This window comes from Fukomys damarensis, unplaced genomic scaffold (genome assembly GCF_012274545.1).
Source record: "Fukomys damarensis isolate Sample0158 unplaced genomic scaffold, DMR_v1.0_HiC HiC_scaffold_7, whole genome shotgun sequence".
Taxonomy (NCBI): domain Eukaryota; kingdom Metazoa; phylum Chordata; class Mammalia; order Rodentia; family Bathyergidae; genus Fukomys; species Fukomys damarensis.
The window spans coordinates 33,633,165-33,650,738 of record NW_022900919.1 but is presented as its reverse complement, the minus strand read 5'-3'; the positions used below and the strand labels follow the sequence as shown (position 1 = coordinate 33,650,738).

General features: G+C 38.0%; 1 protein-coding gene across 1 annotated transcript in view; it reads left to right on the top strand.

Moving 5' to 3' along the window:
* The window catches only part of Sptlc3 (serine palmitoyltransferase long chain base subunit 3), a 150,676-nt gene extending 145,330 nt beyond the window's left edge, over nucleotides 1-5,346 (top strand). Inside the window, exon 12 of the mRNA XM_010634095.3 lies at nucleotides 1,783-5,346. Coding sequence (XP_010632397.1) covers nucleotides 1,783-1,851 — 69 coding nt within the window. The 3' untranslated portion in view covers nucleotides 1,852-5,346. The remainder of the gene's footprint in view (nucleotides 1-1,782) is intronic.
* The last annotated feature ends 12,228 nt before the right edge of the window (nucleotides 5,347-17,574 follow it).

The window sequence follows — 17,574 nt, the reverse complement described above, 5'->3', positions numbered from 1 at the left end:
GAGTGACACATTAACAACTGGAGGTCTTGAGATGATAGTGAACTCTTCTGTTTTTCTTTATATTTTTTTATTTTCCAGGTTCTCCGAGTCTATGTTTCCAGTATATAAGTGTTCATAAATTGCTTCTTTTAAATAGAGTGGACTGCTGATAAGAAAGAGTAGGCACTTCTTTTCTAAGTGTGTAAAGTCAAGATTAGGTTCAAAAGCCTTTAAAAATGGGTAAAGACTTGCCCATGCTAACACACCCAAGGAAGAAGACAGTGAAGAGGGGTCCATACAGGCATGGAAGAGAAAAGGACATGGGTAGGGAGCAAGCTCCCAGAGCTTGCAGTAGTAGACGGACAGCAAAGAAGAATATATAGTTTTTGTGGTTTACACAGACTGAAGAACTCAGGTATATTCAATTCTGTGGATATCAGATCTTGTGATTTTCCTCACAAGTTCTTAGTGTTATGGAATACATAGTATAAAAGGCCGCTAAGACTTCACCTAGACAGATGCCTCTTAACTTCTGAGATTGTGCATCCATCTTGATTTTTTTAAATTGAGCAGTTCCTTAGTTGAGAAAGTAAAACAAGCCTGTTGAACATCCGGGTCGTTAAGGTAGCAACTGAGTATAAATGCTCTCAGGATATAAACAGTACCAGACAAGGGCAATGGGAGACTTTTTGGAGCAATTGTAACAGACAAAGGCAGTTTATCACCTCCCTTTCCTGACTATAGGCGGTTCCTCCACCAAGGACAGCTCTACCTTCTCCTTCATCTTTCCACCTCCCGATAAAAGTTTTAAGTACTTAAGAGCCAGTGAACTACTGTCACCTTCGGACAGCATCCAATTCAGAACTGCTCTCTGCTTCCTTAAAATCTCCAGCCCAAGCAAATTCAGTAAGAATTCCCTCCCAAGTTCCTGTCACTAAGTTACCCATGACCCTAGAATATACTTTTCCATGCTGCAACAAGCTAAAAAAAGTTATAAGCCTCATTAACCATTCATTTTAATGTTACATTACCTTCTTCAGAGTAACGGATCCTAATACTGTCTTCCGTATTTGACAAATTAAGAAAAAAGGCTCAAAGATTAAAAAGATGTACCAAATAGCATAGGATTAGTATCCATACCAGTGGATATACTAGAAATAAAAATTACATTTTTTTGACTTTCTGAATCTCTGTTGTTTCATTTGTAAAACTGAGAATACATTTAACACTATAGAAGAGAATTGAAACAAGTGCAGTCTTGGTCCATTGCGAGTTCAAGTTCTGTTATTAAATGGTATGCAGAGATGTTTGTTTTAAAATGAGGGGAGTGTGGGACAGTTGAGAATGATGCTAATTGGCCACCACAATGTTTCATTTTGTTCTTGGCCAGGCTGGTTTACTAAAAGACATGGTTCTTTATGGTTATAAAGATATAACCTCACATATATTTTGCAACCTTATCTGTTTCTTCCACAAGTTTATATGTAAGTCTCTGAATCTTAAAATAAATTCTTAAAGGGTTTAGATAGGTCAGATATTTTTATTTCTTTCCTCCCATTCTCAAAATGAAATAAACATTCAAAATGTGGAGTTAGACCATTAAATAAAGTGAATTAGCATCTCACATTCCTCTAGGGTTTATCAACCACCACCTAATGATATGGATCTTGCTCCTTTTCTTTAAAAATCAAAGATGCTGGCAAAATAGGCTGAGTCTTTGTGAAGCTTGCCATTAACTGGGCTTTGCAATGCAGAGCCACATAGGGGTTTAAAGATAACTGATGGAAGGCAATCTCCTTGCAGGTTTTGGAAGCCATTAATGAATTGGGTGATCTCCTGGCTTTGAGATATTCCCGGCAAAAGAAGACATAACACTCTGTACTCTGATGGAACCAGCTTTGAACTTGACAAATAAGATTCCTGGTCCTGAATGAAACATGAAGACTTTTCCAGAGAGATCTCCTCCCTCACCTCAGAAAGAATATAGATGGAATTCTCCCCCTTTCTAAGGACAATTTTTTTTTCCAGGTCAGCTTAATTGAACTGAGGGATATTGTGTTTTTATGTCTCCAACTTGCAACTTCAGAAACAAAATTACTGTTATTAAGTTTCTTCTCTCCCAAGTATCCGCTAGAAATGGACACACACACACACACACACACACACTTCTAAGAGTGTTTCTGATGACAGTGAGCCTGTTTTAGCTGCTACTGTGTAGCCTCCCGGTTCTAGCCAAATGTGGGGATTTTGATTGTTAACAATAATCGCACTATGAGTTTACTTATTTGATCAGCAGGCATGGATAATAATGGTGGAGAGTAGCTGACTTTCTTGTCCCACTTATAAAACTACCAGCTACAGTTCATCTGCATCACAGTAAGTTCCAGGCAGGAGGGTAAAAAAAATGTTGCTTTGGGCTGAGAATTTAGCTCAGTGGTTCTGCCGCCTGCCTTGCAAGCGCAAGGTCTTGAGTTCTATCCCTGGTACCAAAAATAAAAGAAATGTTGCTTCTACCATTTGCCACAATTTGGACTTTTTCCAAGGGTAAGTGTCAAAAGACACAGTTAATGTTTCCAGGGAGAAAGCAGAACTGGCCAGCACTGAGTAGAGAAGGAAAGTTTCCTTTTCCTCCTGCTGTTCTCCTACAGTTTTACAGCTGAGCCTTGGAGGTTTAGAAAATCCAAGACTCTTGTTTCATGAAGCAGGAGGCAGAAACCAAGCATAAGCCAATTTCAGGCCTAGACTAAAACTGTAAAATTATAACTTGAATGTTGTTGGTGCCATGCAGAGTGAATGTTAAATATTACGTGGCTTTCATGACTTTAAGGAATGAGTTGCCATTTGCCTACTGAATTTTGAGTAAATGATGAGGCTCAGTTTCCTTTAGAGCTGACTTCCAAGGGTATGCTTGAAGAATGTATTAATTCAAGAAGGACATTTATAAACAATTCTCTCTGTCTCTTTCAAGGCTATCATGCCCATTTAGATGTATTAAATAATAATGTCACTTTTGCAAATATTCTCAGATTTCTGCAAAACAGTCTAGCATACTTTTGGGCAACTAACTGTAATTTTCTCTCTCTCTCTCTCTCTCTCTCTCTCTCTCTCTCTCTCCCCCTCCACAATGCACACCATGAATACAAACCTCTGAAAAATTAGTCCTTTGCTAATTGGATCTAGTTGGTATGGAAAAAGCCAGTGGAAACCCTTATCTTTAACAAGCTCCCAGATGGTGCCCAGATTTGGAAACTCTAAAGAGCAGTGGTGACCTTTTAGCCAAGCTTCTGTAACAGTTCGAATGAGTTACAGAACATTCCACTCCATCAAATGACACTGTAAACAAATCACTTCAAGAGAGGTTTGGCTTTGTGTGACACAGATGGACCCAAGCTTTCATGCTGTGCACTGAGATAGAAACTCAAACTGCACGCCAGTGTCGATGGAGCAACACACCCTGGTGATCAGAGCTCATCCAAGAAAAAAGGTGATCAGCATGGAAAGCTTTTCATAAATAACAACCCTTTGTGAGTACAATCAGTTTAAGGGTGAATTCCAGTGATAAAATTATTTTTATACAATTGAAAACTAAAGGAATACAGTTAGCACAGGAGGAAAAGAAATGAATTGCCCCCTTCAATGTCTGACTTTGATAACAAGATAGCAACTCTCCTCAACTAGTGCAGCTTTACTGGTGCAAAGAAAGTAAATGTCATACGAATGTCCAGAGAAAGGAAGGCATGTAGTTCTTTTCTCATTATTATATGCACTTAAATGAAATGTTACTGCCTAATTGTTGAAAATGCATTAATATCTCTTCTATAGGGGAAACAGGGCAGCAAGACATGTGAGCCTTCCCCAACATACAGCAAGCAATAAACATTTCTCATCTTTTCTACATTTGTCTGTGATCTTCACACACATACACACACACACACACACACAAACACACACACACACACTTTGAGTTTTAAGCCACTAGATGCACAAGTGCCTTCCTAAGCAGGAATGTCTACTCTTCCACTTTCGTGCAAGAACTTGAATCTAATTCATCATGGGGAGCATGTTACTTACCCAGCTGCCATGTGGAGCAGGGAGGAGGTTAGTTCTTTTCTGTCAAGATCCAAGATCCGTGAGGAAATATTTTCTATTTCTGTGCCCAAGAGACCTATTTCTATTAGAGAGTCTGCACTGGAGATACCACCCCCATATGAGAACAGCTACAATCCAAGTGGAATGCTTCCCAAGTACATTAAGAGAGACCCTGGTTCCATAGAGCTTGCATCAGAAGAGTATAAGTCATATAAGAATGAGCTTTGTTAAGAGGGTAATTGTGAAGAATGAGAATTTTTCTATTTTTACAAATAAAAATCCTTTACTGCTAGGTTGATAAGACCATGATTTCAATTCAATATGGATACAGTCTTAATATCAGAGCTTAGTCAGTTGATAGAGAATTTCTCTACCAGAAGTATAATGTTACATGTCCCCAGCCACATAGTCACACACACACACACACACATACACAACACACACATTGTTTACAGAGGAAGTGTGTAAAGATTAACGATAAGAATCTGATTGGATGAGAGAGAGATGGAAGATGTTCTAGAAAGCAACCTTCAGGGATGAAAAAGATAAAGGCTCTGATCGGTATTTGTAGAGATGATACATCTGCATAAGAAAATGGCATAGATTCATTCCTAATCTTCATTTGGAATGAAGGTGCCACAGATGTTTAGCTGTGTTACTCTTTAGTATGTTTGGTTTGTCTAAGACTACAAGCTTCAGAATTTATTAGGAACCTTGTTAACATGCAGATCCCTGGGCCCCATATCACACCTCCATTCAATCAAACCATAGTGGTGCCCAGCAAAGTACAACTTAAAAAGCTTTGTAAGGTAATTCTAATATATTCCAGAATTTGAGAATCATTATTGGAGCTCTTGGTGGATCCATTGGCTCTAATAACATAGCAGAAATCTTCTTTTAATTTTCTGCTGATGTTTTAGGGTGCTAATACTGCTAAAGTGAAATAAATTTATTCTATGGGCACCCTTCTCCCTTCAATGGGATATTTCTTTCCCATTTTCTTCAACTCCCTTCTCTCTGAAGAATGGGCCAACCCAATAACTAAAGAATAATCTCCCATACATTTGATGAAAATGCCTTTCCAGGTCTCTTCTGCATCATTCCTTCCGAGATGCTTCTTTTGCTTTGTATCACCTTATGCTTTTCAATATGCTGTCTTTTTTCTCTTTTCTCTTCCTACTTCTAGAAAAAAAAACTTCAACCTTTGATTATTTGTTCTAGCAATAACTCCTCAGTAGGGTGAAATTCTTAACAGTTCTGCAGAATACAGTGTTTTTCTTCAGAAACAGCAAATATATATAAATGGCTTACTCTGGTTAAAAGAGCTAAGTTCAGATGATGAAACCTAGACATATATATATATAAACATATATATTTATATATATATACTGTGATTTATAATAATAATAATTTTAATAAAACATCATCTCATTAATCCTTTGCATGTTTTCTTTGTCTGAAACAGTGAGAATAACATATTTGAAGTCTGTTCTCCCAGAATGCTCTACCCAGCTGTATAGTGCTTAAGAAACTAAGAGATTGCACTATACCTTAATATTTCTGGCCAACTGTTGTGGAACATAATTTTACAGCATTGTTAGGTTACAGCGTGTAGTATGCGGGTATGTGTAGGTGATGTGTATGCCTCACTGAGACATTTGGGATGTCAAGTTCGCTTTATTCTGCTTGTGGAACATTCGTTCATTTCTTTAAGAAACAAATCACCAAAACTGACAATATAAAAAAAAAAAATCCAGGACTTTGTGTTGAATTAGGATAGATTACCCTGGGGAACAAAAAAAGAAGACTGAAATAAAGATTTGCATTTAGTAATTTCACTGGAGAAAATTGGTAGGGTTGGCTGAGGCTGGCTTACACTTTCATGAGAACCAGTTATGTTCATTTCTTTCCGCCTCATTCAGTGATGTCACAGTGGTGCCTTGAAATTAGCCACAGTGCAAGTATTTACACCATAGAAATTGGCAGCCTCTACAAATCAGAGATCTGGAGATGTAGCTTTTAAAAATTTACCAGCATACCACTGAGGCCACACACAGCAGTACAATACCTAGGTTACACAAGCGGAACAGGACCAGGCCTCATCAGTTCCATGGGGAAATGTGAAACCATGTTGGTCCTTTAGATTATCTCACTTTGAGGAAAGGAAGCCAGACCATCACCATCCAGACATTGGATATAAGCTCCTATGTAGAGGTACAGGCCAGGGCATCACCTCAAGCAAGATAACTGTGTTCAGCTGAAGACAATTTCTGATGAGAGACTCAGCTGTGATCAGTTACTTAAGAATTTATTTCTAAAACAGCCACTTAAATTTTTATAATGGGAAATTTGAAATATACAGAAAACATGATAACGTAATGAGCGCACATGCACTTACCACTCAGCTTCAAACATTATCAATTCAGGCCCAGGCTTCTCATTGATTACCTCATCCACCTCACTCTCCTACCAGACTACCTTAAAGTGAACCCCAGAAATAATCTCACTTTATGAGTAAATATTTCACCCAGTTCTAAGAGGTATGATGTCTTAATTTGTTCCACCTCTCAACCTCATTAAAATACATCTTCAGAAATGCATCAAAATGAATCAAAGGTAAACCTTTACTTTCTCTATGTTATAGCCTGTATGTGAATTCCCTGGATCAAAACTAGGATTTATTTCTAAAGTAAGTAGGTGGTGTGTGTTGAAAGATAGGAATGCAATCAGTTTTACACACAAACCACGTGCCAGACACCACATTAAAAACTCCAACATACACTATCTTCTTAGTACTGTTGTAGAGACTAATAATGGATTTCTTGGAAGGCAACAGTATTCAAGTTGTAAAGGGATTAGCAGAGTATAAAAGGACCTCTAACACTCTGATGGTACATTGTTCTTTCATGGAATACTTATACCCTTCCTTATCAAATCAAAATCTTTCTTAAAGGGTTATTTCGGCTAAACTTTATATACCAGCAGGACTAATGCAATGAAGAACAAGAGAACAAGTCAAACCAGTTTCCATGTTTAGAAAAGGTTGCTGCCTATACCAGTTAAGGTTTAAGGTAGGACTTGTTATTCTAATTAATCTTGCATCCTTCATCCAAAGGAGAGGCTGAAATGTGACATCTGCATGTCAACTGCTCTGAGAACTTTTCATAGACATGAATCAATAAAATATCTAACAACTGAAGGTTAGAACAGAAGCGAGAGCAAAAGAAGGATTTTTTTTTTTTTTTTTTTTTTTTTTTTAGCTGCAGCATGAAACAGTGGTCCCTTTTATTCAGGCCAGATGCTAATTTTTATATCAAAAATATTGATTGAAAGGACTAGTGACTTTGGCTCTCACTCAAGTTTATTCAGGATCTTTCTTAATTAGGTTTGGGTCGGCTGCAGTGCCCATGGCCAAGGGTAGGTCTGGCTCTAATCACCACATCATGCTCTCTACTTCATCATGGGCCAAAGACTAAGGCAAGGAAATTGCAGCTACTTTGTTTCTCCAGCCCTTAAATTTGCTTTTTCCAGATTTGAAGTATGCATGGAGCAAATGTGTAAGGAAGACCAAAAGAAATGTAATGGCTTCACTGTGATGAGATCAATCTACCCTACAACTTGACTGTGATCCCCAGAATGAATAAAGCTCTGTGTGTGAAAAATGGATGAGTAGCAATGTGAGGTCATGGAAAAAGATCTTGGCATCTTTTAAATGAAAACTTTTCAACAGACTGATGCAGTCAATCAGTCTATGAGATTTTTTGAAAGGGTAAAATAATCTCTTTTGCAACAATACATGATTTCCCCATAGCTTGTCTATTTTGTAAATACGGTTGTCGTGCAGCTATGTTTATAGTGTCCAGACTAATTTTATATAATTTACACAAGTCCTTTAAAAACTTCTCACACACACTAAACTTCTATAAATCATAGTCACAGATTAGACACCTATAGCAAAATGGATTTTCCATTATATATTAAATAGTAGGTTGTTAAAAATATATATGATTCAGGTCCCCTGAAACATTTCCAACAAATAGCTATGAAGAGTTTTTAAACTCTAAAAAAATTCTGAATTACAACTTCAAAGTGTAATTTGTAAGAGATTTTATTAATAAGACAACCTTCAGTGGAGCCAATTAAAAACTAAAGATTTCCTATATCGATAATCATAAAACTCCTATATGTAATCAATGTTATAACAGATTATATAGAAAAATTAAATTGTTTTATTGAAGTGGGACCATATCTAAGATGAAAACTCATTTGAAAATTGCATTGATTTTTATTATATATTTATTATTTATAAAGCCAAGTAGAAAAAAAATGACATTTCCATTACTCATGCTAGCCCTTCAGTGTGAACAAGGATAGAAAAACATAGATTATCATATATTTAAGGAAAGGAGAAACACTAAAATGGAAAAAAAATGAAACACCAAAATGAAAAAAAAAAGAAAGCTTTTACTACAAGAAACAGATAATTTACAGAAAAGAGAACTTCTGAAATGTTCTAATTATGAATCCTGCTGTAGGCCAATCTGGTTGCATTATGTGAAGGTAAATCTACAAAACAAGAACAGGCTGGTACAAAAACACACCCGGAGTCCACACAAAAGCTTAAAATTAAAATGATTGATGAAAATAAATTAATAGAAAATAAATGAGAAACATTTTTTAATCTCAAATATGAAGCAAAGGACAAAAAAAATCAAAAACATGAGCAAAAAGTAAAAAGATACAGATAGGCCATACAGAAAGGCATATATATCCATTCAATAAAAAGTCAACAAAGAATTGGAAATTTTTAAGACTTAAAAAATCAAGGAAATAATAATTTTTTAAAAAACATGTCCCTGGGGGCTGAAAGAAAACAAAAGATGAAGATGGGCTGGTAAGGGCTGGTAAGGGTTAAGATGATGAATTAAAAAAGATTCTCATCCAAACACATCCTAAGGAAATTTTACTACCCCAAGAATGAAGAGAAGAACCAAAAAGTTTCCTGCTCAACAAAAACAGTCTTACTTTAAAAGGTAAAAGCAACTAATTTGAAGTATAGAATATTATAAATAATATATTGTCCAGAAAATTCAATCTTTCACCCATTAACACTGAAAAAAAAATGTTTATTTCCTCACTCTCCACCATTGCTAAACATAATCATTTTTATAATATTTAGTACTCTTACAGAGAAAAACAGGTTCTTTCTAATGTCAAATGCCCACTAATAGATTTTTTCATAGGTATCTTGGCTGCCTGTCTCTGTGTTTTTCACATCTCCAATTTGTAACTGCTGGAGCCCTTTCTGTTTTGAAGGTCTCATCCACAATGATGCTGAATACTATAGAACAATGAAGTGATGCCTGGGAATCCAAAGGGGAAACAGTTTCAATCTAAAATTCCATATCTAGAAAAAACCTATCTAATTAAGGAGAGCAAGATAAGAATTTTTTACAGAAATTTAATATCCTCAATAAGCTTTCTTTAAATAATTTTGTGACAAATACTCTAATGAATGTTTCCCCCAAAATTGAAAGATATAGTATCCAGGAAAGAATGAAATTCATCTAGGAATACAACAAAAAGAAGTCACAGCATGATCGTGTATAATTAAGACAGGTTAAACTATTGTGACAAAAGACAATGGGTTATTTTTTGCTCCAAATGGAAGTCTAAATTAGTATCTCTAATGGGCAGGCACCCACTCCATATGGTGTTTCAAGGATTCACATCTCAACTGTTTTCCAACCACCCCTATAACTTTATCATTCCCTATACTGTTGAGGGTCCAGAATTCAGCCTGTGGAAAAGGAAAGTGGGCACACAAGGCCATCCTCTCATCCTTCGCTGATGACTGACTTAGCTCTGAGTCTCGGGACACATTTGAGAGGCTCATCAGCCCCGACGCCATGTTCTAAGGGAGTATCCAGAGATGTACGGGGAGAATCACTACAGATACTGCTCTGATTCCTTAGCTCCTAGAGATCCAGTCCTCCTCTCACGGCACTGGCTCCAATACGTGCTTCATTCGCTTACCTCGGCGGATAACATTTTATAAGCTCCGTCGTGGAAACCAAAGACAACCCACACCAAGCTGATCAGCAGACTAGACCAGTCGCTTCTCATCCTATCTGTGCTTCTCTCTGCCTATGGGTGCAGTCACCTAGCTCCTCTGAAATTATAGGCATATTCCTGTTCATAGAGCTGTCAGATAGGAGTGCTCTCCCCTGAGGTACCTGTGGAAAGGCTGAGATGGGATGGAAGATGGGTGTGGTGCCCGGCCGCTGTCCCAGCCACAAGAACCAGGGGCTAAGTCTGGCCCATATGCTCCTCAGGATATGAAAAGAGAGGTGACAGGCTTCTCGCCTCTGTGATCTTCACTCTGCCTCTCAAGTTGTCACACCTCGTGTCAGGATCCTCCTGGGTTTCATTAGTGAAGGGGAAAGCAAGCCAACTGGGGATTGGTGTAGATGTGTTTGAGGTTGGCCCTTTTAAAATTTCACTTTCACAGGGCAATAGCCTAGAGTCAACGCTTCAGCAAAATGCTAGAAAAAAGAAAATATGGTCCACTTTATGACTTGTTTACCCATCTGCATCTGCCCTTGTGCACGTTCCTGGAATCCCTCCTCGCCTGGGTTATGACCTTTCAGCATTTTGCAGCTTTTCTCAAAGCTACTCTTTAGTGACAGTTTAAGGAGTAGGAGAGGTCACCACTAAAAATAACAACAGCATGCACAGCAATTCATTCGACCTCTATCCCCATGAAGTGACTTCCTCCGTGATGATCACCCAGCCTTCATCGTGCATCTATGTGAATAATGTGAAAACAGAGTTTATATATAGTAGGTCTTCACCTTGTAGAAGGAAGAATGCGGAGGCATGGTCTTAGAAAATTCTTGTTCATCATGGTCCCATGGGCATGTTCAGGTCTTTTAGATTTATACTTCCAAAGTTTATGATGAAACAGATGTCTTATTAAAGGGGAAAAACTTGAGAGGGAAGCAAGCTGAGCATGCATTTAATTAATAAAGGAGCTTATTTTTTTTAAAGATGTCTTCTGGTTTATTTTGCATCTGCATTATACTCAGAAGGCATTTCAAAGAGGACAAATTTCTCTCAACATCCTTTTTAGTATATTACTTGTCAGATTTTAATATACGAGGTACATTAAAAGTGTACATGTGTCGTAAAATTGTAATTCTACCTCTAAAAATGTACCATTAAGTAAACAAAGAACTTCAGTTTCTAGCAAAATTACACTTTAAATAACCAGAAACCTCTCCTTACAAAGCATTAATACTAAATAAATGGAAGAGTCTTTTAAATAAGGTATCTGGGCTTGCATGAAACCTAGAAAAGTCTTCAGGCTGAAAAATGATGACGAACTTAAAATCTTAAGCTGCAGTCCACTGAGCTGAAACTCTGGAGCCTCCTGGGAGTTTTCTGGCCTTACTAAGTCAGAGGTTTCAATGTCCGCACAGGAAACAAAGATGAGGACTTAAGCTAGTGAGAGGTTATATTAGAATAAAATGATAATCAAGTTTTTCTGTCTAAAGTGTAGATAGAGGGGAAAAGTGACGGACACTGAGAATTCATAGCCTGGCCTCACAGATCTGTCACATATATACAGTCCAGAATTTTTATGTCAGTAACTTAGCATATCTTATGTTCTTTTCTGTTAGTGCCTTGTGTGCCGGGTAGAAGCATCAAAAAATCTCCCTAAATGGGCCACATTCTTATCCTGAAATCCCCAGTGAGTTCCCACAGAAAATAAACTCACTGTCTGAAATTACAAATCTCATAAAGAAATAATCCACTATAAACAAAAGCAGTAAAAAACGTATCATGACAATCACAATAGACATTACAAAAGCATCATGTTTAATTAATTAAAGGTATAAAAAAATGAGTAGAAAATATATGAACAGATAGGAATAGGTTTGAAAAATAAACCTTTAGTTCAAAGCCAGCCTGAACTATAAAGCAAGATCCCATCTCAGAAAAAAAGAAGAAATGTTAAAATATAGTTGAAAACAAAAATTTCAGTGCATGAGGGAAATAACAGCTATAACACATTGCAAGAGAAAAATTAATGAATTGTAAGAAAGAAAATCATTCAGAAGAAAACCCAGAGACATCAAGATATAGAAAATATGAAAGGAAGTTTAAAACTCAATTATAGAAGTAGAGGAAACTACTACACCCTTGGGCTTCCCCTGCGGATAAATAGCAGAGATTGATATTCCAAATAGGTATTAATGACGTGGGTGAGCGGCCAAGGTCTTAACCCAGCCTTTCCAGGAAATGTCCCTGACTCCCACCCTTACTGAAAACCCTTGTACACGTGCTATGTTACTTGCTCCCCCATTTGACCCCCATTTAATCAATATTACCTGGGTGACTGTACTTGTAATCTTATTGGTTGGTCATGATTTTGCCCCACCTCATGCCCACCTTGTAAATTACCATTGGGTCTTACAGTTTTGTCCCACTTTGTACCCTCCTCACCACATGGCTTCGCTGTAGAAAACATCTTTGAGAAGTGGGGTGAGCAGGCAACCCACTTTCCGGTCCCCCTTCTCTCTCTCTCTCTTAGGCAGAAGCTTTCTTTCTCCCAATAAATTCTTCCTACTCTTAAAAAAAAGTCAATTAAAGATATCACAAAGATTTAGCAACAAGGAACAGAGTATTATTTGTAAAATAAACGTTGGAAATGGCATAATGTCTACAGATAGATTTTAATTTTAATATATTCTTTTCTGAATATTTAATAAGAGTCACAATGTTCTCATGCTAATTTTATTTTTTGTGTTCTAGTGTCTGATTAGGACTCACCCTGCCTTTATCCTCTCAGCTCACCCCAGAGATTACATAGAAGGAGGCATAAAAGAAAAACTGAAGAGAAAATAATTTCAACGGTAGGTACATCTAGTATATCAATAATCACTTCAAATCTAAATGGTTTAAAGGCTGGCCATGGTGGTGCAGGCCTGTAATCCCAGCACTCAGGAGGCTGAGGCAGGAGGATCGCTGTGAATTTGAGACCAGCCTGGGCTACATAGTGAGATCCAAGTCAGTCTCAACTACATGGTGAGACCCTGTCTCAAAAAACCAAAAAAGAAAGAAACAAACAAACAAAATAAATGCTTTAAAGATACAGTTAAAAGACAGAGATCATTAAAGTAGATGACAAAAATCAAAAAGGTGGTAAGTGTAAGAGTCCAGATATGGTCCCAAGATGATCTGAATCTATAACAGAAGCTCTTTCTACTTTACCAGAGCAACTGGGCATTTCTTTTATTAAAAAAAAAAAATAGGACTTGGTCACTGACTTTTTTTATGTATATTTAAGTGTCTCCTAAGTCAAGCCATAACTTTAAAAAGTTTTTTTAAAAACACAAACTAAAAATCTGAAATAACCCTCAATAGTCAGAGTTTTAAGGTGATTGCTTGTACTATTTTGGAATGCATTAGGCTACCAGTTCAAAAATACTCAATAAACACTGCTTCAACAACTAGGGATTTCAGTGTTTCACCTGGGAGGAAGGTCGGAGAAGCCACTTCTGGCACTGATTCGTTGCTCTATGGCGCTGCCAGGAGCCACACTAGCTCCGTTCTGCTCCCTCCGTAGCCCTTGGCATGTGTCCTCCTGTTTGCTGCCTTCTTACCACAAGGAGGGTATCGCAGTTCTAGATTTCACATCATCATACCAAGCATCAAAGTGGAAGGAAGGGGCTTGCAATTAGTACGTTCCTCATTTTACCAGGAAAGCAAAACCTCTCCCTGAAATTCCCTCAGAAGATATCCGCTTCCATCTTACTGACCAAAACTATGTCATGTATTGGCAAAATTGGCTGGGAAGATGAGTATTTTGTTTTGTTTTTTTGATTTATATAATTGAGGTAGATGAGAAGGGGAGAAAAAGGCACATCAGTCCCCTTATAGTGGCTACCAGGATGTACAGTATATACAAACGAAAACAGAATATTCAGTGCTTTACCTACGTCAGTTTTGCTTTTTCTTCTTATGATGTCCCCTCGAAAATAATTTAACTGTAAACTCTCTATGTCAGTCAAACAGTCAGTTAAATTCACCTATCACCTTTGCCTTTCCATCCCTAGGATAGAGTTGCTCTCTGAATTCTATCCTGGACTATATTTATGCTTCCATAGATGATGAAATACATCTCAAGTAAAAAAATATAATTTAGGTGACTGCACTGTTTAAATGATACGTAAAATCCCTGTAGGTTTTACATAGAAGACATGTAAGTCATTTCACTGCAGGATGACTTAAGGCATCTAGTAAAGAGCGGCGGTGGTGGACCTACAGTGCACATGCCACCGTGGGCTATTTGTTATCATTGTAAGCTCTAAAAGGTTCGCCATCACTGGTATAAATATCAACTAGGGGCCAGAAGATTCTCAGTTGCAAATGGTTGATAATACAACCCCAGATGGATTTCTTGAACAATAAAAGGAGTTTCTCAGCTTGATCCAATGAATCAACAATGTCACCAAGGATCTGTTTGGGGCAGGTGTTTTTCTTTTTCCATTTGATTTTTATACCATCTATGGTATCGACTTCACCATAAGGCTGGATCACCTCATGGTTACACATGATGGCTGTCAGCAACTACAGAACTAAAGATTTTCTCATAGGCATGTAACATTTTCAAAAAGAAATAAATATCTTGCTCTTACCTCAGCCATTTAGTTTGCTGCAGTCCTTCATTCTGTTCTCACAGGGTCCATATTGGTCATGTGCCTGCCCTGACACCAATCACTGTGACACTAAGAACACAGTGATCTGATGGGAGACAACCAACCAAGGCCTACCTGATGATAGGTGCAGGGTCATTCCATGCACAGAGCAAGGTGCACAGCTACGTAGCAGGAGAATGAGGGTGGGGTGAGTTGTTGGGAAGGCAACCAGTTTCTATCAGCTGGAACTCTGCATTGCTTCTTTACAAACTGTGAGCATAAGTCAGATTCCTCCTTTAAAACATAGGACCAGTTGCTTAGTTATATACTCTAAATTCCAGAGTCCTTGTCAGCCAAGTAATTCGACACTAGTGTCTGGCACATCGTAGAGTTGAGAGAAAGACCTGTTTAACCCACATCTCAATGACCTTGCAGGGGTTCAATAAGGCAACACTGGTGGAGGAACTTTGCACACTGCAAAGTATGCATCCATGAAATGAGCTGCCGGATAAGCTTCAATTGCACAATTAAAAAGCTACATGCAGAGACTTCTTTTCACCATCTGACCTCTTTCCACCACTCTTCTTTGCATCATCTAAATCCCAGCTGCCTTTACCTCCCTCCCCTTTCCTGGGAGGTAAAGGCACTGAATACTGGCTGTCACCACCTGTGTGAGAAGCAAGTCACATGTGCTAGAGAATTATCATCCTTTTTCCAGCCCTGGAGCTGCCAGCCTGTGACTATGGGGGAATCATGCCTTCCTCCAGAGTGAGATAATTCTGAGCCATGTTCTTTACAGACCCCAGAATCACACCGCATGGTGAAAGCTCTAGGTGCCCACCACCACAACTGGCTTATTTACAGTTTTAAGCTTTCTTCTCTCCTGGTCTCATTTCCAGCTGTGCTTCCTGGAATCACCTGCCAAATAAGCTCCTTACACTCATGTGCTGGATTCAGAGTCAGCTTCTGCAGGACTCCAAATGAAGAGCGTGTCACAGTAGCATCATGCGGGCATGGCAATGCTTGCTTGGCATGAAAATTGTATGCCAGGCATTTTGTTCTAGAACACATCCAACAGTAATTTTTTTTAGTTATTTCGGTGTGTTTTCATTTTCTGTGGCTAGTGTACTTTCGTGTCTAATTAGTTCATTCTGTTGCTGGGCTAACTGAGGGTCAAGCATGGCCCGCCTCCAGAGAAAGATGAAACACAAGCTGTGATACCCAGATGTATTTCTCCCAAAGTCCTGTCCTGAAGATAGATAATGCTATTAGGAAGTAGAACCTATAATTAGTGTATTTACCAGTAAAATACACACTAGGTTGTGATAAATTTGCATGTTCGAAGGCAAAAGAAAGAAATATGTTCAAGGTGCTTTCAATTAGCCATCACTGAAAAACAATAAACGTTTCATTTTGCACTGGATTCATTTCTGTGGTAATCAAGCTATTAACTCAACTGTGCTGAGCTAGCCATTTCATTTAGGCTCACAACAGATGATGGCCTATCCTGTTATGTGAGCATTTTGAAAGAATAATTTAGTTTCTAACAGAGCAACATAGAAGTATTATAGAGTAAATGTTTAGCTATGCTTATTTTGTTATTTTACAACTAAGTTCAAATTTGGTTAAAATTTGGACCCTGCCTCAGGGCCTTTGCATTGGCTGTTCACCCTATCTGGAGCATGTATCTCTGAATGGCTGCCACTTTTTTAATTATTTGGGTGACAGAAAGAGCTTACCCTTTCAGGTGTAAGATTGTGCTATCCAAAAGAACAGCCATTTGCCACATGCAGATGTTGAAAATTTTTATAAAATGTAAGATACATATATGTATAAAATGTAGACTAGATTTTGAAGACTGGCTGTGAAAAAAAAAGAAGTGAAATGTTCCACTAATAAGTTTTCATGTTGATTACATTTTGCAATCTTTTTGGATATAGAAGGTTAAATATATATTAAAATTAATTCAAGCTGTTCTTTTTTACTTTTCCTGGTGTGACTACAAGAAAATTTTTAAATAAACATGTGGCTCCTGTTTGTGGCTCATATGGTATTTCTATGGTTTCATGCAGACCTAAAGTCATCCCCAAACCACATTATAGCACTTTTCACCATCAAAGCACTTTATCTCTGTCTCCTCGCTCTTCTCTCTCTCTTCTCAGTAAATCACCGGTTGTTTACTTGTATTTCTAAATTCCAGAGTCTTTGTTAGCCAAGCTTATTCTACACCCATATCTGGCACATAGTAGAGTGGAGAACATATTTTATGAAATAAATAGATGAAAGAAACAAGGATCAAGGGACAGAGAGCCAGCTACCCTACCACATCGGAGAGTTCTGAAAGTTAATGAGCTTGATCGCATCCCTCTGGAGGGAGAGAAGGAACAGTCACAGGAAAGCAACAGCTTGCACATGGGCCGTTACTGAATCCTATTTGGTGGTTTTCTTTGTGACGTCACAGTCAAAAATGTGTGACTCTGTTTCATCTGATCAGAACGACCCACCCACCTAACACACATCCAGCTCACCAAAGGATTTGCCAGTTATTAGAACACTAATGATCAAGTAACTAAGGTGATTGGCTGGGATCAAACGAACTCTTTAACTGACCTTCTGCATTGCCAACCATCATTACAACAATAAAGAAATGAGGACTGTGCTGGGCTAGAAGTCACAACTAATTGCTAGCCTCCAAGTCCCATAACTGCCATTAAATAGCTAACAGTGTTCTGTAAGTGATATAATTAGCTGAATAGTTGACAACCCCATTAAGATGAATAAGAGAGTTCAAACTCCACTCACT